The 25,603-nt window shown below is 48.5% G+C and overlaps 1 protein-coding gene across 1 annotated transcript in view; it reads left to right on the forward strand.

Annotated features, from left to right (window-relative positions):
• Positions 1-660: 660 nt before the first annotated feature.
• The window catches only part of RBM19 (RNA binding motif protein 19), a 70,391-nt gene continuing 45,448 nt past the window's right edge, over positions 661-25,603 (forward strand). Inside the window, exons 1-21 of the mRNA XM_049804615.1 lie at positions 661-811; positions 1,634-1,816; positions 2,395-2,526; positions 2,760-2,798; positions 3,281-3,497; positions 4,584-4,852; positions 5,375-5,449; positions 5,714-5,792; positions 6,545-6,616; positions 7,338-7,538; positions 8,393-8,523; positions 8,922-9,043; positions 9,828-9,924; positions 10,382-10,492; positions 10,987-11,187; positions 11,701-11,818; positions 14,377-14,525; positions 15,817-15,877; positions 17,627-17,706; positions 18,148-18,203; positions 19,675-19,791. Coding sequence (XP_049660572.1) covers positions 776-811; positions 1,634-1,816; positions 2,395-2,526; positions 2,760-2,798; positions 3,281-3,497; positions 4,584-4,852; positions 5,375-5,449; positions 5,714-5,792; positions 6,545-6,616; positions 7,338-7,538; positions 8,393-8,523; positions 8,922-9,043; positions 9,828-9,924; positions 10,382-10,492; positions 10,987-11,187; positions 11,701-11,818; positions 14,377-14,525; positions 15,817-15,877; positions 17,627-17,706; positions 18,148-18,203; positions 19,675-19,791 — 2,546 coding nt within the window. The 5' untranslated portion in view covers positions 661-775. The remainder of the gene's footprint in view (positions 812-1,633; positions 1,817-2,394; positions 2,527-2,759; positions 2,799-3,280; positions 3,498-4,583; positions 4,853-5,374; positions 5,450-5,713; positions 5,793-6,544; positions 6,617-7,337; positions 7,539-8,392; positions 8,524-8,921; positions 9,044-9,827; positions 9,925-10,381; positions 10,493-10,986; positions 11,188-11,700; positions 11,819-14,376; positions 14,526-15,816; positions 15,878-17,626; positions 17,707-18,147; positions 18,204-19,674; positions 19,792-25,603) is intronic.

Genomic DNA, 25,603 nt, shown 5'->3' on the forward strand with positions numbered 1-25,603 from the left:
CTCTTTCCCCCCAGCCTTAAACCCAACTCCTCGCCAGCCCCCGCGGGATTTTTACTCCCGTGGGTTCTACCGTGCTGACACCTCGGAGCTGCTCAGCCCGGAGCCGCCGCCGCCGCCGGGAACGGGCAGCGGCGGGCGCGGAGCTCCCTCCTCCGGCCCCACCGAGCAACGCGGGTGGGTCGGGGGTGGTGGGAACGGTGTGTGTGTGGGAGTGGGCTGCAACCCCACGCCTCGGAAAAACACGGGGTGGGGGGCAGCGGGGTCCCCTCTGATGAGGGTGAGGGGGACGGAATCACCGAGGGGGTTTTAACAGCGGCCGGTAACGGGCTGGAGGGGGGGCACGGGGTCCCCGGGGAGGCGCTACCGGCTCCCCCCGCAGGCGGCGGGGTCCCTAGTCCCCTCCGTTCCCCCCAAACACTCCCGGTCCCTGCCCCGTTGATGCCCCGTTGATGCCCCGTTGATGCCCCATTGATGCCCCATTGATGCCCCATTGATGCTCCCTCTCGCCCCGCCCCCCCGCTCCTCGACCTCCGCTCCAGCCAATCCCGCCCCGTTGCTAGGGCCCCGTTGCTAAGGCCCCGTTGCTAAGCGCCGGGCCCCGCCTCTAGCGCCTGCGCGTTGCGGTCTTTTACCCACGTGACCCGGCGGGAAGATGGCGGCGCCCGCGAGCCGGCGTGGACGCGGTTGAGCGCGGCGGGGCCTGGCGCTGTGGAGGCTGGGTTGGTTTTGGGGTTTTTTTGGTTTTTTTTGTCGCCGCTCGCTTTCTGTCGCCGCCATGTCGCGGCTTATCGTGAAGAACCTCCCCAACGGGGTAAGCGCGTCGCACGGTTGTAGCGTCTGCGGGGTGATAGGCGGTTCTGCGGGCCTGGAGATGGAGTCTGAGGGGACAACCCCGGGGGAAACTCGGGTTCCTGGGCAGGGAGAGACCCCGGGAGAGGAGGGGATCCTCGGTGCGGTGGGGACGGGGGTGAGCGGGGAGATTGCCTAGGAGAAAGGGTCTTCGGTTCGGGGCGGGGGGGAGCAGGGAGATGCCCTGGGGGAAGGGGCTCTGAGGAGGGAGGGGGTCCTGGAGGTGTGCGGGGGCCCTTGTGGGAGAATGAGGAGGCTCCCGTGGGCTGGGAATGCCCCGGGAGAGGTCAGGGAGATTCCCTGGGGACGTGCCCCAGGAGACGGGAGCTGGCAGTCCCCTCCCCAGGGTGCGGGACTGGGGCTCGTTGTGGCCACTGCCATGTTCTCCTTCTCCAGGAGCTGGGCAGAGGGGCGTGCTCTGCTGGTCTGCGGCCACCCGGGTCTCCCGTGAGGGTGTCAGCGTGTCTGTGGTTGAACTGGGGGCTTGGTTGTGGCAGGTCAGCACTGCGGGGCCCCCGGCTCCCCGAGAGCTGTGGGCACGCTTTGGCTGTGGGCACGTTGCAGACAGAGGTTTCATCTGTACGTGTAGTGGATTCACAGAGGGGATGAAGCGGTTTGGTAGCTGATGCGTGTGTTGGTGGGGTTTTTTATCAGCCTCGCAACAATACGGTGTGGTTCCTACAGCGCTTTGTGAGCCCTCTGATAGCAAATGTTTGGTTTGGACGCAAAGCGTCTTTCATTGCGTTGCTGATTTGCCTTCCTGTTGTCCTTCCTCGCTTCCCAGATGAAGGAAGATCGCTTTCGGAAGCTGTTCGCTGCCTTCGGCACGCTGACCGATTGTTGTTTGAAGTTCACCAAGGATGGCAAGTTCCGGAAATTTGGCTTCATTGGCTACAAGTCTGAAGATGAAGCTCAAACGGCACTGAACCATTTCAACAGAAGTTTCATAGACACTTCCAGAGTCACAGTGAGTTGATCTTTAAAAATATCTTTTTTGAGTCTCAAGCAAGTTTGTCATTGGAGATTTTGGTAGTCTTAGGGGTGAGCAGCCGGGGGGCCAAGAAAGCCTAAATGTTAATTTCTCTGCAGCAAAACATCAAAGTTTGATGCTAGGCCTCGTTGCTGGAGTCTCAGTCAGGTACTTGATTCAGATGGGCTGTCTTCGTGCACTAGCAGTGATTTCAGTGCTGGTTGGAACAACAGTCTCAGGTTTTGAGCTGTCATAAATTGAACCTTTTGAACTTGAGGTCATTTTTAATTTAAAGTCATTCATCATGCTGTTCGGGACAGAGGAGGATTCATGATAAACAGAACAACTTATTTGACTGTGCTTAAAAGAGCACAACAAACCGTTGCCCATGTTGAGTGAAGATGTAGCTCTGTGCTTCTAAAATTAATATCTGTGTGAAGTTGCCTGTTCTGCACGCACATCCTCCATCCCATCAGGCTTATAAAAAATGTTCCTGAGTGTGGCCTGTCTAGCAGTTATAGAACCAGACTGTTGAATATATATGTTTAATGAAAGATCTGATTGATTCTTTTCAGGTTGAGTTATGCAAGTCTTTTGGTGACCCTTCAAAACCCAAAGCGTGGAGTAAGCACTCTCAGAAGGCCCCTGCCTCAGAAAAACAGGCAGAGAAACCTGTGGCAAGTGCAGCTCCTGCAGGCACAAAGAAAGTGAGTCTTGTGTATTTTCTTGAGGCTCTGATGTATGTCGGTGACTTGGCAGAGGAAAGGGTAGCCTGGTGTGTGGAGAAGGGGACAGAGTGGCTGGGACAACGGATGTTGGAGTCCTGGTTCTGGTATTTTCTGCCTTAGGGTCTATCTTCCCTGTACCCTTAGGTTACCTGAGAAATTATCTTGGCTGTGCTTCTAATAAGGCTTTCTAAAAATCTTTTTTTTTTTCCTAGGATAAAAAGAAGAAAGATCCAACAGAAAACTTAAAGGAGGTGAGTTGAGGTTGAATTGCAATCCCCACATTCTTGCTAGCTTGTATGAAGGGCAAGAGCTGAATAACTCTTTTCTGTACTGCTTCCTGTGTTGTTAATTCAGGCAAGGTGTATGATTTTAGTGACCACAAACTGCATCCAGGACAATCCTGTTTCAACAGTTCTGGGTTTTAACCGTATACGAGCTTTGTCATGTGCAACTTGTACGATTTTTCTTTTTTTAAGGTTTTGTTTTCTTCTTTAAGGTACTTTCTAAACATCAATTACAAAAAAGGAAGAGTAGGCCTTGACAGGTGTTGAGAAGACTTTAGTCACTTTAAGTGCTCACCTTGTTAATGTGAAGTGGACTCCCCTTAAGGGATTTTGTTGGTTTTTTTTTTACACTGCTGGAAATGAGATATTTTTTAATTCAAACTTGCTACTACCTCTCCTGTGTCTGTCTTCACAGCTTGTCTGCTTGTTTTGTTTTTTTTTTTCAACAGCTGGAAGAAGATAAAACATTCCAGGAATTCTTGGTGGTTCACCAGAAACGGTCTCAGGTGGCCACTTGGGCTAATGACACTTTGGCGGAGGAGCCCAAGAAGGGAAAATCAAAGCCAGCAGCTGATTATCTCAACTTTGATTCAGATGAGTCTGAGGAGCTGAGTGAGGAGGAGGAGGATGGGAAAGAACCTTCTGAAGATGAAGAGGAAGCTAAAGGTACCAAGAGGAACTATCGCCCTTTGCTTGTCTTTGTCACAGTGTGAATGTGCGAGCAGGTGTGCTGGTCGGACCTGACTCAGAGTCCTGCCTCCAAATGGGGACAGTGCAATCAGGAAGGTGGTTTCTCAAGCATGAGGCTCATTCTGTGGGCTGTGGATGTATGGTTGTTTTCCCGAATTTGGGGAAATGTGAGAAGTGCAGTTTCTGACATTAAGGGTATGGCATTTGTGCTTTCCCCTGGGTGCTTAAGTCAATGTCTAGGGAAGACTAACAGGGCAAACATCTGCATCTTTCCCTTAAATGCTCTCCTAGCCTGCAGGCACTTTTATCGTGAGGATTTCCAGAGCTGGATGTGGTTTCTGTTTGTTTAGTAACCTGTAGCTGATGTCCGTGAACTTGTCTGGTCTGCCTTTGCATATTTCTGGAAGCGTTTGTGTGTCCTTGGGCCCTGTCAGAGTTGATGGGAAGGGAGTAGCAGGTTAACTTAGAAGACTGAGAAATCTGGGCTGCAGTCTGGTGTATGTCATCTTAGAATCCAGTGTCCCTGTACCAGTGATGGATGTAGTTTTGGAGCCTTTCTTCCTCCCTATGTGCTATTTCCTTATGCTGTTCTATAGGAGTGAATAGCGATTTCCCTGCTGCTCCTCATCTCTTTCTGGGTAACTAAAACATAGGTGTCATCAGTTGATCTTTGGTGGGGCATGGAGGGGTGTTTCGGAGAAACGGCTTCCTCTCTCCTTTTCCCTGAAAAACTAAACTGAACAATTTAAAACCTTCTCTTGGGGTCTGCTTGAACTATTTAGTTAAAATTGAGACACAATACTTTGCCATGGAGTTCCTCAAGCTCCTTTCTAATTTGTCTTGTACATGAACTGTTGCTTTGAAAAACAGTGATCCAGTGTCAGTCTGGAATTGCTGAGATAACTTTGCTCTGCTGTTCTCAAGCCTTTTCTTCCCATGGAAAGGGTAGAGGAGAGGAAGGTGGTTCTCATGATTGTGTCAGTTCTCAGCTTTTACCTGGCTGGGGAGGGAGCAGCATCAGCATCTGTGTGCAAAATTTCTCTGGTCTCTCCTCTCTGACAGCAAAGAAAGGAGAGAAAAAGGCAGCTACCAGCAAAGACCTCTCGGATATGGATTACCTGAAATCTAAAGTGGTGAAGGATTCTTCCTCCTCATCCAGTACAGAGGAAGAAACGGATAGTGAGGAGGTGGAAGAGGAAAGTGAGAATGAGGAGGATTTGGGCATTGCAGAAACTGCTGGTACCCACACAGATGAAAGGGGGAAGCCAAAAGCCCAACAAAGAGAGCAAGAGACACCGGCGAAGAAGAAGAAAAAAGGATCCACACTAGAGGTATAGCTGAATTAGACTTTTGTCTTATCTAAAGCAGGAGCTTTATGGGATAGCGTGTGTCTCGGTCATTCCAGGGATGAGCTGAAAGCTTGAAGTCTGTGGGACCCCCTAGGTACCGGCTTTCTTGGCTCACTGAGCAGGAGCCGTTAAAAAAGTTTGCTGGATCTCCTGTTAGTGCTGATTGAATTCCTGAAGATGGGGCTTCCAGACAAGTGCTGCTAGTGCCGTTTTCAGAGGCTTTTCTGTTTTTCCTGTGTCCGTCTCTGTCTGCAGGAAACGCTGTTCTACAGAACTCGGTTTTTAGTGACTGGATTTGACTGTCCCAGCCAAATCTTGCACCCTCATCTGGCATCTCCTGCCCAGGCTGGTGCTGTTGTGAGAATCTCTTGATATTCTCTCCCTGCTTTTCATCCTCCTGGTTGTTGGACAAGATAGTTTTTTGTGCTGTTACTTTTGGTGTTTTTCACTCAGCTTGTTTTATTCTTCTTTTTTTTTTTCTTTTTTCCCCTATCCTCTGTCCAGACCCAAGGCAGCTCAGCGGAAGCCAGCACACCATACACAGTGGAACTTCGTGGTGCCCCCTTGAACTTCACCGAGGTGAGCTTTGTTATGGAGCTGGGAATGGAGGCTCAAGGGTGTTTTCAGTGTGTAACTCAGCACGATCTTTGCAGAGGCATCTAGACTTATGGGGCTGTTTTGAGAGTTGTGTGGGCGGTCAGAGAAACTTTTGAACTGGCTTTGTGCAGAGATGTTTTATGTTCCACCTGGTGTTTTCTATAGTGTATATAAAAAACCTAAGTCTGAAACCTGCTGCTTCCTGTACCTGAGAACTTATTTAAACAATTATAATTCTTCCTGCAGCAAAAGATTCGTGAATTCTTCTTGCCTCTGAAGCCAGTGGCAATCCGGATAGGAAAAAACACCCAAGGGAAAAATACAGGTAGTGTCTATATGTGGAAGGGGGGTTGGATCTGTGAGTTAGAGGACCTCTCAATCACACCACTGCTCTTTTCATCTGCAATTCCAAATCACTGGCTCGTGTCCCGATTGTTAGAGACCTTTCTATGACTTTGCAGCTCACTTGCCCTCGTTGCTGTCCATAGGATGCTGCGGGCAGAGTAATGTTGGCTGTGCTCCCTTAGGAGTAGCAGCAGGAGCTTTTTCTTTGATCTGCCTCCGGCACTTTCCTAATCATCCCAAACCATGCCAAGGAAAGGTCTCTTCCTCTGGGATAGCTGCAGCAGCACCCAGAGACTTTGCTGACCTGTTCATATCGGCTGCAGAGCAGTCTTTAGCCAAGGTGGGTCTCCTGACAGGCTGTGGCAACTGGAGATACTCATCAGAAAGAGTGTGGAGCAGGTCCTTAGAGCTGGCAGGGAACTTTGCGATGCGCTGTTTTCCTTTCATAGCCTAACAGCGGATGCGCCTTTTATTTGCTCTTGGAGACACCTGTGAAAGCCTACTTCAGCTGTTAAGTCGGGCTTCTTTGGTTTGCCTGTAGAGAACAAGCTTTTAAAAGGCAGCCTTCCAGTCTGACATGGCCATTTTCAGGCCAGATTGAAACTTTAATGGGAACCTAATGCTTTATCTATAGGAATCTATATTAAAGAAAGCCCAATTCACCCTTAATTAGCCAATTAGTGGTTGTGTGTTCCCCACATGATGCTCTGTTGAACCTTTCCTTCCACCAAGGTTATATCTTTGTTGACTTGAAGAGTGAAGCAGAAGTGCAAAGGGCCTTGAAGCGAAAAAAAGAATACATAGGTAAGGGCTGTTTGTTCTGTCTTGTTCTGGCTGATGTTGATGGCAGGGTGCTCAGCTGCTGAAGTGTTCACTGCAGAAGCGTCTCCTGTTGTCTTAGTTTTTTCCCAGGCAGATGGTGGGGGTGGTTTCCTCAGCTCAGCTAACGTGGGCTAAACCAGGTGTTGTGTTGGGAGCAGCATAGAATTGGCAAGTGACTGAGCTGCGCGTGTTGCTCTTTGGCCCTCGTCTTTTGTCCTGTGCTTGAAGTGTATCTTGCTCTTGGTATAGAAATGATATTGTTTAAATCTGATTGGGATAGCGGAGGGGATTTGTACCAATGATTCTGTAAGCCTGTGTTTGAAACCCGTTCTTGGCCTAGCCCTTAATGGAACTACTAAAATTATAGTAGCAAAAATTCTATGTAGACTGCGAATATCTACTTGGAAGCCTGTGGACTAAGTTGGCACATGCAGAAAGGCTGGCGCTATCTGAAAGGAAGGGAGACTGTGGAGTTGTCTGGCAAATATTATCCTGGTTTTTATGAAGACTGATCTCTTGCAGCCCCCACCCCCATTTTTTTTATATTTTTTTTTTTTAAATCAGGCAGAGTTCTGCTCAAAGCTTGTGGAATTGTAATTGCTTGTGTCAATGCTGTAAGCCCAGGCTCTTTGCGCATTGATATTGATTGTCCACGGCCTTGGGAAGTATCTAAGGTGCCTCTCTGTGTGTGTTTGTGGATTAGGTGGACGATGCATTGAGGTATTCCGATGCGGGAATACTCCAAAACAAACTGTTACGGCAAAACCTGATAACCAGCCATGGCAAAGAAGGAAGAGGGACGATGAGGAAGAAGAGGACTTGTCTGAATCAGGGAGACTCTTTGTCAGGAATCTTCCCTTTACTAGCACTGAGGAGGACTTGGAGAAGATCTTTTCCAAGTACGGTGAGTATTTGCTGTGGGGCTGGGACTTGCAGGGCTACGTCTTTCCTTTGTGCCCACAGGTTTTCTTGCTGGGTGTGAATGGACAGAGCTCTGTGTCCCACACCTCTTGATATGGACCAACTCCCATCATCTTTATTGCCTGGTGTGGTAGTCTGTGGCTGCTTGGCTTTGAAACTGATGCTGGCTCCGTGCTGCTTTGCTCAAAGCACGTACTGCTGTGTGCGTCTGCCCTCACCCCTCTTGTCGCATCTCTGATGCAACAGTAAAAGCTCTTGCCAGTCAGTGCAGGCTCTGAGTCCTAGTGTGATAGGGAGGAGGAGAAGATAACCAGAAGCACCTGCTGCATGAAATACTGATCATGCAGGAGATTATTCTAGATACCGTAGATAAGAGGTGAATCTCTGAGATACACCTCAAATTCATGTTCAGCATGTCAGGTGAAAGCTTGAAGCTTCCCTTTTCTAGCTCAAAGTTAAACAAATTTAAGGTTGTCTTGGCATTAGAGTGTCCGGGGGGTGGGGAGAGAGGGTTAGGTTGTGGAAATCGTTACTCCTGACTGAAGGTAGATGCAGCTGCTCAGAGCTTGCCTGGTCTGTGTCGCTTATCAAAGCCCTGTGAGCTGCCACAAGGTGCACAACTGGACCTGGGGTGCTTTTGCTGGGCCTGCCTTGTCAGTCTGCAGCCAGCAGCTCCTCACCCAGGCTGGTGGCTCGCCGCATACCCTCTGCAATATCCAGAGCTGCTCTGGACTTCCCTGGCTCCCCTCCTCCCTGGCTTTGGCCAGGAGGTGCCAGTTCAGAGCGTGTGACGGCCGTGCGAGGATGTCTGTCATGGTGAAGTCTTGCCTTTTGCAGGACCCCTCTCGGAGATCCATTTCCCTATAGACAGACTGACCAAGAAATCCAAAGGATTTGCTTTCATTACCTATATGATTCCCGAGCACGCGGTGAAGGCCTACGCAGAAATGGATGGGCAAGTGTTCCAGGTACGGTGACTAATCGCTTTCCTGTGCTGTTGGACTGCAGCTGGTGGGAATGTTTGTTGGTAACGTGGCCAAGTGCTTCTGTGCTTTTCTGAAAAGGCTGAGTCTCTTCTGCCTTGCTCTATGGAACACAGTTGCTTTTGGTAGAGTAGCCTGGTTTGCACAGCCTTGCAGGTGCCAAAATCTGAGCTAGAGATGGAGAAGGAGATCTGAGTCTCCGTCTCTCACATTGTGTGGCTACTCTGACTTGCAGTAATATCTCCTTTGGGAAGGAAGGTTCCCTCCTTCCACCTAGACTGCTTGACTAGGAAAGTTGCCAGAAAATTTCTTCCACTCTGCTTGGTTCATGAACTGCTGTGGGTTATTTCAGAGCTGCTGGATCTCTTCTTCCTTTCTTCTAGGGTAGAATGATGCATCTTTTACCATCCACAATCAAAAAGGAAAAAACCGAAGATGTAGATGCAGAAGATTCTTCCTCCTACAAAAAGCAGAAAGAGGCCAGGGACAAAGCCAACAGTGCCAGGTACAGGGGTTCTTGTAGCGAGGCAAGACAACACAACCTGCCAAATGCCCAAGAGGCAGGAATGCATGTGGGGTCTTTGCAGGGGCTGTATAGATTACCAAAGTCAATAAAGTGTTTCCCTGTGCAGCTCTGTTTCCTTTATCTCTTACCTACATGATTTCTCTGTCCAAGTACCGTTAGTAGTTCAGTGAGCAGCAGAAATTGAGAGAAGCGTGGGTTTGAATGGATTTGTGTATGAGTTTATTTCTCTGGTGTCGAAAAAAAGTTGGTCTGATGCTGTAATTCTTTAGGGTAGTGGTTTCAGATTAGTTGCGTCTTTCTCCTCTACGTGGCCACCTGTATTTCTAAAACTTGTAGGAACTTTGTCTTTCTATGTGGCAAATTAGTTTGAAAGAAGTGGCTGATACTTTCTAACTTGAAGGGAAAGGAATGCAACCTTGCTTGCATGGGCTTTGTGCTTCGGGGAGACCAGTTGAGAAAACATGTGTTCCTCTGAGCCAGCATCTGAACTTCCAGCCATAACTGCAGAGCTGTGACCAGTGACCTCTAGGGAAGAACAACTAAGCTTCAGCCACTGCTGCCTTTCTGTTTGCTCTCCAGTCATGTCTCCCTCATCCTGTTCCTTCTCTAAGGATGTTCCACCCTTCTTTCCCTCAAACTCTTCACCCTGGCTGCTGCTGGTGGCATTCAAAGCTTTTTTTTTTCCCAGGACCATTGAATAAAGAGACACCAGTGGAAGAAGGGACTGCGTGACTCTGAACCTGGCTCTTCTTTCTCTTGACAGCTCTCACAACTGGAACACATTGTTTGTGGGGACAAACGCTGTGGCTGATGCCATTGCTCAGAAGTACAACGCTTCCAAAAGCCAAGTGCTTGATCATGTGAGTTGGCTTATCGATCAGCAGGGATGGGAGATCGCTTTCCTATCTTTTTGCCTCGTGCCCAGGGCCTTCCTGGTCTTTTTGTGCACCAAAAGCCTCTGTGCACCAACGAGCACAGATCACTGGTGCTGTAGGTTCTCTGTGGGATCTAAACCTAACAATCGTTTTGTCACTGGAAGACAAAGTGATGCTCCCAGCCCTCCTTCCCGCTCTGCTTTTCTGTGGCTGAATTTTGCATTTCTACATAACTAGAAGTTGATGGGAATTTACACCCGAAAGCTCAGATCCTTCCTGGAAGCTTCATTTTGTCTTGGGAAGCGTTCTGACTCCAACAGCAAAACTCTCAGCAGCTTCAGAGGAGCTGGAGCGTTTTACCTTCAAGCTCTCTGCCAAATTCCCTTTGCATCTGCTTCTGAGAGCAGCAGGAACAAAAAATGACTGGCATTCTTGTCTGCAGGAGAGTAAAGACAGCGTGGCAGTGAGGGTCGCTCTGGGAGAAACCGAGCTGGTCCAGGAAATTCGGCGGTTCCTCATTGAAAACGGAGTCAGCCTGGATTCCTTCAGTCAGGTGAGATGCCCAGCTGGAGGCAGCGATGTGGACCTCTTCTATATGATGGCCTAGTCCTAGTGTCCTCCGCTCTCTTTGAAATTCGTAACAAAATCCTTAGCATCTTGCAGGATTGACCCCTTACGTGGGTTAGGAAATGTTCTGTCCATTTGAAAATGCAAGTGCCTTTGGGGTGGTTGAAATACATAGTATCATGGCTTATAGTATGACGGTCAGCTTGCTGTAGGCAGAGAAGGAGTCCTTTGTCCATACCAGGGTGGATCTGGAGCTGAAGCCTCCATACATGAGCATTTGTGGAACTGGGAGGTTGTACTGGGGTGTAGATCTTATAGAAGTGTTTGCTAAATGGCTGTTGGCCCCCTTGAATCCTGGAAGGGAGTGACGTGGATTGAGAGAGCCCGGCGTGTTGGATCTGAAATCTTCAGTTAGTAAGATACTGGGTTTTGCTTTTTTAAATCCCATCTCCCCTTTTTTCCCCCCACTGAACGTGGCAGGCTGCCGGTGAGCGGAGTAAAACGGTGATCCTGGTGAAGAACCTCCCAGCCAACACGAGTGTAGCAGAGCTGGAGGATGTCTTCGGCAAGCACGGCAGCCTGGGCCGGGTGCTGCTGCCAGAAGGAGGCATCACTGCCATTGTGGAATTCCTGGAGCCAACTGAGGCCAAGCAAGCGTTCACCAAGCTGGCCTACTCCAAGGTGAGCGCGGTGACGGGTAGGCAGCTGCCAGGGGACTGTGGATCTTGCCTAGTTGTGAAGCTGCAAAAAAGAGTGCTTGCTACAAATGTGAGGGGCAGAAGACTTTTGAGGGAAGTGAGTTATCGCAGAGCCACTGCTGTTACCCTCTGTCCCTTGGATTTAGGGAGATGCCTGGTCCATCCTTGTGCAGCAGTGGCTGAGTGGGGCTCTCGACCTGCAGAAGATGGCTGGAGGAGGGGGCTATGACACATCTAGAAAAGCCTGGGTGGCCTGGAGAGGGTTTCTTTTACCTTTTGCAATACAGGAGCGTGGTATGTGGTAGACTGTAGTCCTGTGTGAGGCTGGATACAGACTCTCCTTCAAGGAAAGAGTGTTTAGCCAGCTGAAAAAGTTGCTCAGCTTTTCCACTGCTGTTTTCCACTACAGAGTGAGAGGAAAGTAAAGCTGAGAGCAGAGCTTTTTCTTCAGGCCTTGCCCTCCACTCTTCACTTCTCTCCTGCGTTCCCTTTACAGTTTCATTCTGTGCCGTTATATCTGGAATGGGCTCCAATGGGTGTCTTCTTCAGCCCAGCCCCTCAGAAGAAGACCCTTGAGGTTCCAGAAAAGGAGGGCAAAGCAAGGCTGGTACCTGGTAAGAACTTTGACTTTGGGACAGAGGTATCTCTGGTTTTTTTCACCGCTCCTTTATGTGTAAAGCAGCAATGCTGATATATTCCTGACCCTTTGGGGATGGAAGCAGCCTCATGAGGTCGTCTGCACGGCCTTTAGGGTCACCCTCTCTGCAGTGTGTTAGTTGATCATAGCACACAAGCACTGTTCTCGTTCTTGCCCCTGCCCTCCTCGCCTCCTGGATGAGGCATGGACACTGAAGTGCTGCTCTCATCATCCAGGTCCAGTTTGGACTGGGCTAACGTGAGCTCTGGGAAGAGATTTTTTTGGTCCAGTCTGGTGTCGGGAGAGCAGTAGCTGTTCTCTGTAAGCCGGACCTGACCCCCTGAGAGTGTGAGCGGTTGTGCGCTGTGCAAGGACACAGTCCCAGCCCATGGGCAGCCACGCGAGCTGCAGCAACAGGAGCACTAGGCAGCAGTGGATGGATGGAGAGGCTGACTTACTGGTGCGAGATTTTTGGGTCCCTGTACCTATTTCTTGGCTCTTACGTCAAGCTGCACTGTATGCTTTGCCTGAGTGATTTCCCACTGCGAGGATGTGATCTTCCCTCCCTGAGTATACCCTCTTTCTCCCCATCCCAGGGGCTGTAAAAAAAAAAAAAAAAAAAAAAAAAAATCTTGCCTGGTTATTTAAAACCTCTCAAGATCCTTTTAAAAAAGAAAAAGGGGAGGCTGGAGGAGCATGGCTTTATGTAGGTTTGTTTTGCTAGAAGCTATTTCAGGACTCTGAGGTTTTGGGAGGGGGGAGAAAAGCTGACAAAAAGCCTCTTCCCGGGCTGCCATTCTGTGCCCCAGTCACAGGGGAAGGCTGGAGCCAGGGGGAGGTGGGGGGCCACTTTATCTCCCTGTGACGGAGACCCTCACCTGGAGATAAAGGGCTATAAGCACAGGAGCTCCTGGAAGGCTGCTGGAGGCTGATAATGGTCTTTGCTGCCAGCCTCTGGATCTGGGAGAGGGAAGGGAGGGGATGTGGTGCGAATGCCTCGCTCACAAAAGGGCTCCGGGTGGCAGCGTGTGGCCGTGTCATGTTGTGCCAGCCACGGAGGCACCTCTTCATCCCACCCCTGTCTCGCTGAATCTCTTCCTTCCTCTGCCTTTGAAGGAGGCTTGTTTGAGGGAAATGGGGTGGTTTTTTTCTGTGGCTTCTTAGCAAATACCCCGCCAGCTGGAGCGAGGAGGGTTGGACCACCCAACCAAAAAGGCTTGGTCTGTGTGGTGCAGGGGGCAGGGGGGGCAACCAGATGGAGCTGTATGGGGAAAGACAGCTCTTGGGATGGAGCTGGGGAGTCTCTGCACACCCCTGGCCCAATGCAGGCTCTCCTCATACGAAATGAGGGAGAAATAAACCTGGAAAAATCACTGAGGGGGATGTTAATGCCAAAGGGAGATGCGTAGTTTGCCCCTTATGAGCATAGCATCAGCTGTGCTGTAGGGAATGAAGATGCTCTTAAAGACAAGTGGTCTGGCGAGGAAAGGAGTTGACAAGTCAATGGAAAAGAGAGAGTGAGAGAGCATGAGCGCATGCTTGTGTGTATTCTCTGATGCCTAATAAGGGCCTAGTCCCACCGCAGCCTCCATTTCAGTGTGGGATCCAATGGATCGCTCCTCAAACCTCCCGTGTGTGCAAAAGCTCAGTAGCTTTGAGGCCTCTTCATCACATTAAGTACAGTAGAAATTAAGCCAGTTTAGAAGCTGGGAAGAGAGGGGATGGATGGAGAGAGAGAGTCAAAATGCAGTTGCCAAAGCCTCCTTCCTTGTTGAGACCAACTGCAAATAGCAGCAGATTTGCCCATTGATCAGCTGTACCGTATCCAGGTTTCTGTTAACTTTACAGTTCCACCGTGGGGCTTGGGTGCCCCAGAGGAAGCTGTTGCGCTGACTGCTGAATTGCAGCTTGATTATTTGGTTTTCTTTTTACAGATTTGTCTTTGCAGAATCCCAAAGCAAGGTTTGTACAAAGTAGTGCTCATGGCTGTTGACCTGAGTGAGGTTTGTGGGTCACGGAGTATGAACTCTGGAAGTGTTAACGCTACAGTGAAGCCCTTTAGGACCACAGCCTCTGTGCTGGGTGCAGTTCTTCATTGACCTTCAGTATGTGTTTGGGCTTAACAGACCGTATTCCTTCACATGCTGCTGGGAAAGTTCTCATTTCACATCCTGTGGATACACATTGGCAAGAGATGTGGTTTCAGAGCAGCACAGAAGGATGCTCAAGCAAATTTGGGGCCCTTGCCTAGTTCAGCAGGTGTCTGGCTTGGTTTGGTGTGAGGGTGTCCGAGTGCTGGGGAAGCAGGTTTGTGGAGTTTCTACACTCAAAGGATAGGCAATATTTTAGTTTTCATGGGGATGTGCTCACATACTGTATGTTGAGCTTGCATCAGTCTATGTCCACCCGCAAAGAGCCAATAGAGAAGTGGTCTGTTTCTGCTGGAGTAGTAACTGTTAGCTGGGGTAGTGGGCAAGTTCCCCCCAAATTTGGCTTTGTTACATCTTAGAGTTGGGTTTATTCTTTTTGTTTCAGATGAAGCTATAATGGGCTCGGAGGAAAGAGCAGCACAGGAGGAAGAGGAGGAAGAAGAAGAGGAGGAGGAGGAAGAAGAAAGCATTCCTGGGTGTACCTTGTTTATCAAAAACCTGAACTTTGCCACCACGGAAGACACGCTGAAGGAGGTGAGCCGTAAGCGAGGAGAGGGGACGGGGTTTTGCCTAGCATGATCTGTTCAGATGGAGCAGGAGACAGTTAATGTGTGGTTGAGGGCCAGACTGAGATGCCTGATGGACTAAAGCCCCCACTCCCAGCACGAGTTAGAAGAAAGGGCTCTACTCTGCTGCAGAAGGCAAGGGGCAAGCAAGCTGTTCTCCGCCTGTTGCGCTAAGGATAAAGAGTTTAAACGAGTTGAGTTGCAGCCAGTATGACCTAACAGGAGACGAGGGAGCACTGGATTGTACTGGGACTAGGAACCTCCACTTTGGGGTTTCAGGCGTCAATTAAGACAAATGTATCTGAAATGTTTTGGTGGGGTTTAATTCCACCTCGGGACAGGTGGAGGCAGTACGAAATCTTCTAAGACTCATCATTCTCTGCATTTCCTGTGCTTTCTGTAATGCTTCTCCTTGGGACAAGCACTTTTGCAGCTGTGATACTGCTTTGTGCGTTAAGGCAATAAATAGATGATGGTATCGCTGAGATGTGCTTTTCATCTAAGCTTCTACCAACATTGAGCTGTCTGTACTGCTTTACCTCAGCAAAGCACTTGGGAGAGATTGTAGCATTTCTAAAGCCACGTGGGATGTTAATAGCGAAATAAGGAAAAGCAACTGGGAGTTCTCATCTCTGCCACTTTTTATAGCCTTGTGAAATGCCACATTTCATGGCCCAAGAACGCTGGCGCAATGTCAGTCGGTTCTGGGGCCGTGATCCTCTACCTTGGGACTGTGGTGCTATGTAGAGATCCTGGTCCAGTTGGGTCTGGGGACAAATGTAAATCTTCGGAGGAGCACTGGGGCTCGTCCTGTCTTCTTTTTCTGCCTTCTGGCTGCAGTTTTACAGCGGGTTTGCAGCCCCCGTTGCCCTCCAGCCCCTCCTTCATGTCTTTGGAAAGAGCTGGGATCTAGGGGCATCGCAGGAGTCACCCACCCCTACGGTCCCTACCTGGCTGAGGGCATTTTGTAATCCATAGTGTTCCTCCAGAGCCGTCCCATCTCTCTGTGCTGTTTCTCAGGAGTGGTGGAGGATTCCTGGGAACGCGTGTGCTGAATTCTTCAAAAGTCTCTGTGCGTGTGTGTATTTGTGCAGAAATAATTTTATAAGATACAGCTGCACTGACTGCTTGTCAGGTGTGCGCTGGGGGGAGGTGGGCCCGTGAGCGTGTGCTCCTGGCTCTGGAAGAGGGCCACGTTGTCACTCGAGTTGCAAGCCTGTGACAAAGGGAACTGAATCACGTGTCCAAATTCCTTGCAGACGTTCTCCAAAGTGGGAGCTGTGAAGAGCTGCACAATATCCAAGAAGAAAGACAAAGCAGGTACTCTAGATGTTGCTGTTCAATTCCTTCCCTTGTCTGGTTGCTGAGGGCTCAGGTGTGGCGTTGCTTTAGCATTCATCTGGCTGAGCGTTTGTGTTCTTGTTGGTGAAATCCTTAATATTTCTAGAAGTGTGCCTGTTGAAATGGCTGAAAGCAGCAACCAAAAATACCCTGGGGTTCAGTCTAGAAGGTTAAGCTCAATTGTGGTATTTGTGGAGAGGTGGCCTTCTCTTGAGATCTTAAGATAGAGAAGCCAACTCCTTCAGGATCACAGAAGAGAGCGGGATGCAAGTTGAAAGGAACCGGTGCCCCACGATGATTAAACCTGCACATGACATGCTTTATCTGCAATAACGGCCGGGATCTTCAAGGATGCCTGGCTGAGTACTGTGCTGAGTGGGCTTCGTTTGCCTTCTGCCTGCCAGCTTCGAACCCAGCAGGCTGTGGTGACGAGTGGTTGTGCCTGTTGCATTGACTGTGCTTGTTTTCTGGGTGGTTGGACAGGGAAGAGTTTGCTTAAGGCCAGCACTGGCTGGATGGGCTATGTCTTCTTCCCGGATTTTAGGCTAGGGAGTTGCATGGCTTTACGGGATTTTGCCTTAACAGGGCTCCTCTTGCATGGGATACTCGAAAACTTGGATCCACTGAAAGAAAAAGAAATTAAGCAAACTCTACAGTACTGCTCGTGTGCCTGGCTGTAGGCATGCTCGTGACCAGACAGCAACGTTTGAGTCTGGGCTGATCTCTTGCCACCTACCAAAGCGATCTCCTTCTGTCACTCTACACTCTGCTACCATTGAGGTGTTGAAGTTGGAAACTGGGGGTTATGTTTTTGCTTGTGGATTTTTCCTTTCCTCACCTAGCCTTGATTATGGCTCTTGCACCGGTCAGCGTGTTCCTCCGAAGCACGGTGTGACCGTAGGTGCCGCAAACCTTTGCTGCGTGGGGAGATGGAATAGGCGTCTCCTCCTTTGGTGTGGAACGGGCAGCTGCCTGCCCAGGTTTATAGAAGTGCTTGCTCCTTTTGTGCCTCGCAGACCTCGAAGGCGTTTTCTCTTCAATGGAACATGGGGCTTGCGCTTTGTGACGATGGGAAATGCAGCACGTGGCAGTCCAAACTGAAACAGATCTCAAATGCTCGGCTCCCAGCAGTGGTCAGTAACTGACTGCTTGTCAAGTGTTGGCCAAATGAATTTCTGAAGGGGTCGCGGGTTAGAAGCGTCTCCTCTGGGGACCAGACTGCAACCTGGATATCGCTGTCCTGCAACAAGTCACACTCGTTTCTGGGTAGTTGGCAAATTTTCCAAGTGAAGGTCTCATTTCAGTCATGAGGAAAATGTCCTGTGTATAAACAAATGTTTGCGTATCCATGATGGGATGGATCACTTGGCCTGACCGTGACCGTCGGTTATTTTGTAGGACTTAGTGGTGTTTTTTTAAGGAGGTTGCACTGAAATTATGCAAAGCGAAAAACCTCTTTTGCATGCAACGTCAGTTATCTCCTCTTTGCCATCAGCATCAAAACAAGCTGTTCTAGAGCAGCATCTTGCTCAAAACAAGTCAGTAACGGGTGCTGATGAGGAGCCTGAGAGTCAGGGCATGGGCAGGCTGGCCCTTTGCCTGGGGTATTAGTTTCTGTCCCCCCCAGTTTTGGCAATCGGCGCTTGCTCCTGATTTGTTTTTACATCTCCTGCTTAATATTGTCACTGTTTCCTGCTAGCTCAGCGAGTCCCCTTTCTCTTCTGACAGGCACTTTGCTTTCAATGGGCTTTGGATTTGTGGAGTACAAGAAGCCAGAGAGTGCCCAGAAGGCCCTGCGCCGGCTCCAGGTAAGCTTAAGCATTGTCGGTCCGGATTTCTTTCCAGAGATGGTGGGCAAAAGCATCCTTGGCTCATCCCAGAACAAATAATAAGACAGTCCATTCCTTGAAGAGTTTGTGGTCCAGAGGTAGAGGAAGCCACAGCCCAAAGCAGTGAAGTGACTCGTTTTTGCCAGTTTAGTGGCAGAGCTGAGGTTGATGGACAGCTGGATCAGGGATGTTGGCTGCTGCTTCGGTCAGTCAAGCTGTCTCCAACCTCGTACCAGAAGCGTTGCCTCGCATGAGCGGTGGTCAACAGAGAAAAACTTTGGAAGGGAGAAGGGGAGGACTGTATGGGAAAGAGCAAGATGTGAAATGCTGTGCTTGTATCCTGGAAGCTTGGAAGCTGTTGTGACTTTGATTTTTAATTTTTTTTATTTTTTTTTTCTGTTTCTTTGTTTTAACTTCTAGGGCTGCTCTGTAGATGGCCATAAGCTGGAAGTGAAAATCTCGGAGAGAGCTATTAGGTAAAGCTTATGTCTCACCTCTGTAACATGGTTACATTTAAGCTGCGGTGTAATGCTCGGTAGGTTCTGCACTTCCTACCTAGCACTTCTGCATCGTGAGGGATGTGATCAGTAGTGCTCTGACTGTTGAACACCTCAGCCTTTGTTGTGCTTTGCTCAAAGTCACTTTAGTGAGTGTTACTTGAAAAGAAAAAAGAAATTATGAATAGCTGATGCAAAGGTGTTCCCTCACTAAATGACGTATTTCCACTTAAAATCCCTAAGCAGCATGCAGTAGCAGGACCCCAAAAATGAGCCCAGAGTGAGAACCGGGCACTTGAGTTTTCTTCCACACGCAAGGAAAGGCTCCTCTAAAACCTCTGCTTTGGTGACAGTTCGGTCAGCATTGCAAAATCAACTGATAGCCCAAGTTCCAGTGGGTTTAAGGAGTTCTTGAAGACTGATATTCTTTGGGTAATGAAATCTTTTACCCTAGTTCATCAGGGAGAACAGGACCTTAAGAATAATGTTCTGCTGCTGATTCTGATCAAATCAAGACAAATACAGGTTTCTCGCTTGCTTGAAAAAAAATTTGGATTCAACTTCTTTTGTTTGGGCATTCAGGTGCAGAGGACATGGTTACCTGGAGATGAATTTAGCTGGAGTTCGAGTCCTGCTTTTTAGGGTTTTTATTCAGTACAGAATCTTTTAAGTGCAAAGTTGAAAATTAATCCAGATGTTTGAAGGTGAATGTTGGCACCTGAAAACTGTCCCTTAGGCATTTTGGAAACCCTACTGGTGGAGGTATCTCTTAAGTGTCCAAATTTGTTTGAAAATCTGGTCCCTGGGGACCAGAAGCAGTCTGACAGCTTCCTGGCTGCACTTTGTATTTCAATTCTTTTATAAACCATTTTCATCCATTTTGATGTTTAAAATCCCTTCAGTAGGTATCCAGCCTACGATGCAGAATGCTTTGCTTTATGAAACAAGCTGCTGTGTTTTGTATTGGGTAAATCCTTATCTTGTCCAAATGCAATACAATTCTGAAGTTAAAAAAATAAAATAATAATAATCTATTAAAAAATTTTCATTTGCTATTTTCTAAGCTAGTAAGAAAAAGAATCAAAATTGGCTTACATTAAGGTATTTTTTTAATATATCAAATAATACATTCTCCTGACAATTGAATGGGCAAGATTTGATGTCAAAACAAAAGTTAGAGGGAAACGTGAGTCCAGGCCAGCTGCTTAACCTCAGTTGAGGTTGCAGTCGGCAAGCTGGACAGTTTGATTTTTCAGAGGTAGGATTTAAATCACTGAAATTCATTCCTTCTCAGTGTGCTGTATGACATTTCCATTGTCGCCAGTAAGATGCCAGTGAGGATGTCGATGTGAGCTAGCTGGCTAATTATTCTGCATTCTTAATTTTGAAGCAGCCAGAATGCGATGGGTGTTTTGCTGCACCTTACCTGCCCTTTCTGTTGGCTTCATAGGCCTGCTGTGAAATCGTCCCGAAAAAAACAAACCGTCAAGAAGCAGACGACTTCCAAGATCTTGGTCCGAAACATCCCATTCCAGGCCACCGTCAGGGAAATCAGGGAACTCTTCAGGTAGGAAAGCGCTTTCTGTCGGGTCTGCGGAGCGCTCCGGGCTGGAGCTGGTATGATTTTCATACGGGATCTTGCTATTGGATTGTAAATATTATGAGTTTTGTTCTCTTTGTGGAGGTAAACGAGCCTTTTACCGAATGTAAATACGAACGGCTTGGCAGGTTATACCAGTATAGAAATTCTTCTGGTGAGACAGAGATCCCATAAGCCAGTGTTTTGGCTGGAGCCGCTGTGAGCTGTCAGACCCAGTGGCCCACCATCATGCAGAAGACATCCACGGAGCTTGGAGATCTCCCTGCCTGTCGAGTAAATGACATAGCTTTGGATGTTTTTTTTTATTATTTTTTTTTTATCTTGCCTGAAAGGCGTGCAGCAGCTTTCCTGATGCTCGGCACACCTGCAGACAGCTGGCGTGAAAGGTTTTAGCTGGGGCTGGCTCCCTCCTCCATCTGTCTTGCCCGCGTGATGGTGTAGCTCCTTCCCGTCGTGGAGGGAGCACTTACATCTTTGTTTTCCCCCCCACGAGTGTTTCGCTGTGTGTGCGCCTCGCGTAGTCGGTGAGGTGTTGCCCCGCGGTCGGCAGCCCTGTGTCTGTAAGGATGTGGGACTGTGCTGCCTGTAATACCTTCTCCTGTAAGAAATACCTTGTCAGCCGTGAGACCTGCCTGGGATAGCACTGAGCGTTGAATAGGGATTTTAGGATCCCAGCCTGCATTCTTCTGTGCGCTGGCTGATCTCTGTTTTCTTTGTATCCTCAGCCTTTTGTGCAGTGACTCATTAAGCCTTGTAATGCATCCTGGAAAAGAGGTGAAACTTTGTAAAATACGGCATGCAGCATCTTTCTGCTTCCAGAAAGAGAGTCCTGCTCATTGACTGAGGCTGTGGTCCCTGCTCTGCTGCTGGTTTGCAGAAGGAATTTGGAGGAACCTGTCCAGCTCTGCCTTGTCAGCTTTTCCTGTCTGCAAAATAAGGGTGATAGCTCGCATCTGCGGGGCACGGTGAAGTACTGTGTTAGGAGGTGGCTTTTCTGTACGGGTCTGTCCAAGCAGAAGACGGGCGCTTTTGTCTGGTCAGGGCTGTGGCATTTCTTTGCTAAGGGACCGAGTTGAGGAATCGCTTAACCCTTTGAAACCTCCCCAGACCACGCAGTGAAAACTGCCTTGCAAGGAGCCACAGGGCAGTGATTTGTTCGTTGCAGGAGAAACTACGCGTTTCCCTATGTACAGTGAATTCTACCTACTTTATTAGTGTTTGATGTTCTCCTGGCTTGACCACAGGTAAGGACAGTGGTTCCCACGTGGCTGGTAGGCTCTTTCCTTGCAAAGTGTAAGGTGGTGAGGAAGCCGTGTGTCGCAACGCTGTTTTGCGGTGGGCTCCGGGGATTTAACTGAACGCAGACCGTGGCTTGGCTCTTGGATGCACGTTGCTGGAAAGGTGGTGGTAGGCACAACGTGAAGATCCCTGTAGAAGAGCAAAAGGGTTTTTTTTTTTTTTTTGCTTGTGCCGTGCAGCTTGGATGCTTTTGCTTCAACACTGCACTGAGAGACCCTGCTGAAACAGGGCAAAAAAACCCTGGGCTTCCAAGTCACTGTGCTGAGTTTTCTTAGCACGTGGAGCACTGCTAATTTAAAACCCGACGCTGTGTGGCTACAGACATGACCTTTGTAAAGCTGGAGCAAACAAAACCAGGGGGATCTATTTGCCTTCTAGGGCCCTGGGTTAAGTTCAAGGAGCTGGGAGGCTTATGTATATCACGAGGCTAGACAAGCCCCGCAGAGACTGGGGGGTTTGGGGCATGTTTTTTTCCTCCTGTCTTGTCTAGCACCTTAGTGCTGTGGAAAGGAGGGGTAGAGGAGCAGTCTGATTAATATTGCAAGGAACATGCAGCTTCTAGCCGTGTGCGCTGTTGACAGCGCTCTCGGAGCGATGCGTGAACATCCGTTTCATTTACCTAGGATATTCAGAGATCTGGTTTTTATCCTCAAAACAAAAGCCAACGGTTTGGGGGGGGGACCCACAATCCTCCCTCCACCCCTGCCATCCCTCCTTCGCTTCAGAGCGGCTAAAACCAGGCATGACGGAGCTCTACTAAACACTTCATCCTCCTAGATTGCCTTTTTTTTTCCTCCTTCTTCTTCTCTCTCTCTCCCGGTTTTAAATCAGATGCCTTCGCTCTGGAGCTTTTAGCTCTTTCTGCATTTAGGAACCTGTCTTATTTGTATTTCATTATTTATTTATTCGCAATCGCGAACAATCGCTTGGCAGTGGAGGCGGCACGGACGGCAGGGCTGCAGGGGGCACTCTTAGCCTGCCCAGGAAAAGGTTGGCTGGGGACCACCGTGCTGGGGACCGCCAGCCTGGGGACCACCGGGCCATGTCGCCGGGCATTGCCATGCAGGGCAGCAGCCCTGGGCCTGCGGATGGTTGGGAGGCTTTGCGGAGCGAGCGTCCCTTCTATTGTTTCACATGCTCAAAAGCCACTTTCCAGCCCTGCAGCTGATGTCTCCCAACCTGCTTCCTTCTGCGCTTGCTTTTTTTCTTAGTTGCCTGGGTAGGAGACAAATTAATAAATAAATACACACACACACTCTCGTTCTTTCTCTCTCTCTCTGTATATATGTCACCCCAGATAAATACATATATATTTGGATAATATCTATGTGCATAATATATATATTTTTTTTCCCCAAACAAATATTTCCACATTTCGAGCTTTGTCAAGGAGCTGTGTCTTCCTTTTCAAATGGACCTGCAGTAGGTGTTAATGGTGGAACAGAAAAAAACAAGGGAGTTGGGTGGTTTGAATAGCGAATTTTGAAAGCTGCTGTACCTGTGCTGCTCGGCAGTGGTGGTTCAGGAAATCCTGCCCTGGTTGTCTTTATGCTTTTTAATATCGTTCTTTACGGCTGCTTCGAGCAATCTGTTCGTGGGAAAGGGCTCTGCGCCATCCTTCGGGCTGGACCTCACTGTGGTTTGGAAGTAGCTGGTGACGCGTGTGCTTCCCATTGCACGACCGCACGTGTCTTCTGCATCGTGAGCATCAGCAGATTTGGGGAACCGTGTTCCCCAGGAGTTTCCTCCTGCCCATTCCCGGCAGCCAGGTGGATCCCTGGGAGGAAGGAGGCCAGGCAGTCCCTCAGGAAAGGTCCATGAGTGGGTGTAAAATTCATATTGACTTTTCCCCAAGCTCGTAGTTTGTGGGAGATTCGAAGCAAATGCGTTTCTTTTAATTTTGGAGTTGGGGGATATCGAGTTCTAATTCTTGGGCTGGAGAAAGGTGGTGCTTAATTTTCTCTGTACAGGAGTCATGAATGCTCTGATTAAGAGCTAAAGTCCTCCGCCTGTAAAATAAATGTCTTGTTGCAGGGCTCTGTGGGCCTTAGGTGCTGCCCACCTTCCACACCAGACCCGATGGCTTTGCTGGGGTGTGTGGCACTGGTTCAGAGTGTGTCCTACCATCTTCTGCTGGAGGTGGCACCGTCGAGGGATTTTTTTTTTAATTTTTATTTTTTTTTTTGAGACCCAATAGGTGTTATTTCCTTCAGAGGGAGAAATGCTTTTCAATTATAGGGGCTGCTTTTGGGATAGGTGTGAAGATTTAGCTTTTGTGGGTATGGGTTTTTTTCCCCCCTCATTTTTGTTCTTTATTAGATTCCACTCTTATCTTTACTACCTGGAAAAATAACAAAAGACAAATGGTCCTTAGTTCTTCCCAAAGAGCCATGGTTAGGGGAAGAGAGACAAAGGGATTGATAACCCATGAAGGCTGCTAATTTTTGCTACCAAATTGGGGGGCTTTTTATGGCAAGACTTTTTTTCAAAAGGAACTCTAGATGTGGCAAGCTGAATTGGAGATCTGTGAAAGGCCACATTTTCACAGATTGGAGCTCTGGCAATTTCTGAAAATTAGGCTCCTTTAAAATCTATCACATTAGGTCCACGCAGCCTTCATTGGAAGTTTCAATTAACTATTTGTTTCATAGCATCCTCTTCCATCCTCTTTCGCCCTATCTGCACCAACTTTCATGAATATTAAAAATAAGGCTGTTTTGCAGTTGGCATATAATGTTTCAAGGAGATGTATGTTTTATTTTCCCCAAAGGGGGAATGATTAGATTTAGAAAAAGACTTCTTAAAAGATTTCTACCCAATCAAATGCAACCTGAGGGATAGATACTGTTGAGAGTCTGCCTAGAATTTGACATAACTGATGCTTGTACCACTGACGGATGCAGTTATTAGAGTTGCATCTTAAGTAGCAGGTATTGGGGCTGGCATTGTTTCCTATTTTCTTTGCAAAATATATCGGAGAACTTATCATTGGGTCTGTATCTATAAATTCTCCTAAAATTGCAATGACCGCCACTTCCAGCCCTCCCCTGCCAATTAGTTGCAATAGGCATTAACCCTCAAAATTCAGAGAGGGATCAGGTGCCAGCGCTATGAGTGTGGAAGGTGTTTTATTGTCCGTCTGGCCATCCCTCGCCTTTCACTTGTAGGAGCTGCAATCAAGCACATTGCGTAAAGCTGTTAAATCACAAAATTATTATCAGTTAAGAGACTGGACTTTAGTTTGACTAAAGAAGCAGCTAGCAGAAAAAGCAATTGAAAGGTATGCCAGAGCACGGAACAGGTTATCGGGTGCATTTGTCTCCATATTCTGACTTTCCTATAAAGAAAGTAATGCTGCTTCTCGTGAAGACCTTTGGGGGTGGGTGTCTCTTTTAATTTTAACTCCTTTGCTGACTATTTTCTCGGTCTTGACAAAGACACGGCATTTATTGCATCTGGCAAAACAAGTGCCTGGGACTGATTAGGAGGAAACAGATCTATTCCCTCTGATAGAGGGTAAAAGTGAAGACAGCCAGTGGGACAAGACTTTGGAGTCATGTCTCTTCTAGAAGAAATATCTCTGAAGAAAGATACGGTGGATAAACTGGCAGAGATTTTTTTTTTAAAGGCAGTCTTTATGAAGTTAATTTTATAAGATGATGCCTTTCACTTCTTCTGACCTATTATAATAAAGTGTAGTTATCAGAATGGGCTTTTCATTTCCCATTATAAAGGACATGGTGGTATAATGAATCCGTCTGCCAGACATGCTTGCTGTTCACACCTTTCTCCCAGTAATGGAGTCTACATGACTGAAGACAATTTCTCCTTCCCAGAGTAACGTTGTGCTGTTGAAGCCGTGGAAATCTTTGCTACTGAAAGGCAAAGGAGGAAAAAAATTAGTCCCTTCATAGACATGCGAGTTTGTTAAGCAAGTGCCGGGCAGTATTAATTAGAATATTCTCTGCAAACAGCCCTAGGAGGCACAGTGCTGTAAGCATCGCTTGCTGAACAGTCTAATGTCAGATTACTCTTGAGTGATGCTTTTGCTTTTAAAACCCTAGCTGTTGTGCTAGAAATGTCTCGAAATCCATTGCTGCTTACAACTTTTTTTTCTCTGTTGTTAGATGGCCCGTGAACGCGGGGGGAGCTGCAGAAGTCGCAGTGAGCACCTCCTTGTGGTGTAAGAGTCTGCTGGGGGTAGGGCAGGGGCTGCACAACTGCAGCCGGGGGAGACGAAGCCGGTGGGTGGGATGTTGGGGAGAAGCCCCAGGAGCTGCTGAGCCCGTGCTGGAGGTCTGGTCTGGAGACGGTGGGACAGGCTCAGTGATTCTGCTGCTCTGCCCGTTCCTTCTGCCATCCTGCCACAGCAGCAGATCTGTCCTAGGTCAGATGTCTCCTTCTGGGTGAATCGCTTGCTTAGCTCCTCGCCAGGAGTGATGTCCCCCAGCGTGTCCTGCAGCCTCCTGTGAAAAGCCAA

This window comes from Accipiter gentilis, chromosome 7 (genome assembly GCF_929443795.1).
Source record: "Accipiter gentilis chromosome 7, bAccGen1.1, whole genome shotgun sequence".
Taxonomy (NCBI): Eukaryota; Metazoa; Chordata; class Aves; order Accipitriformes; family Accipitridae; genus Astur; species Astur gentilis.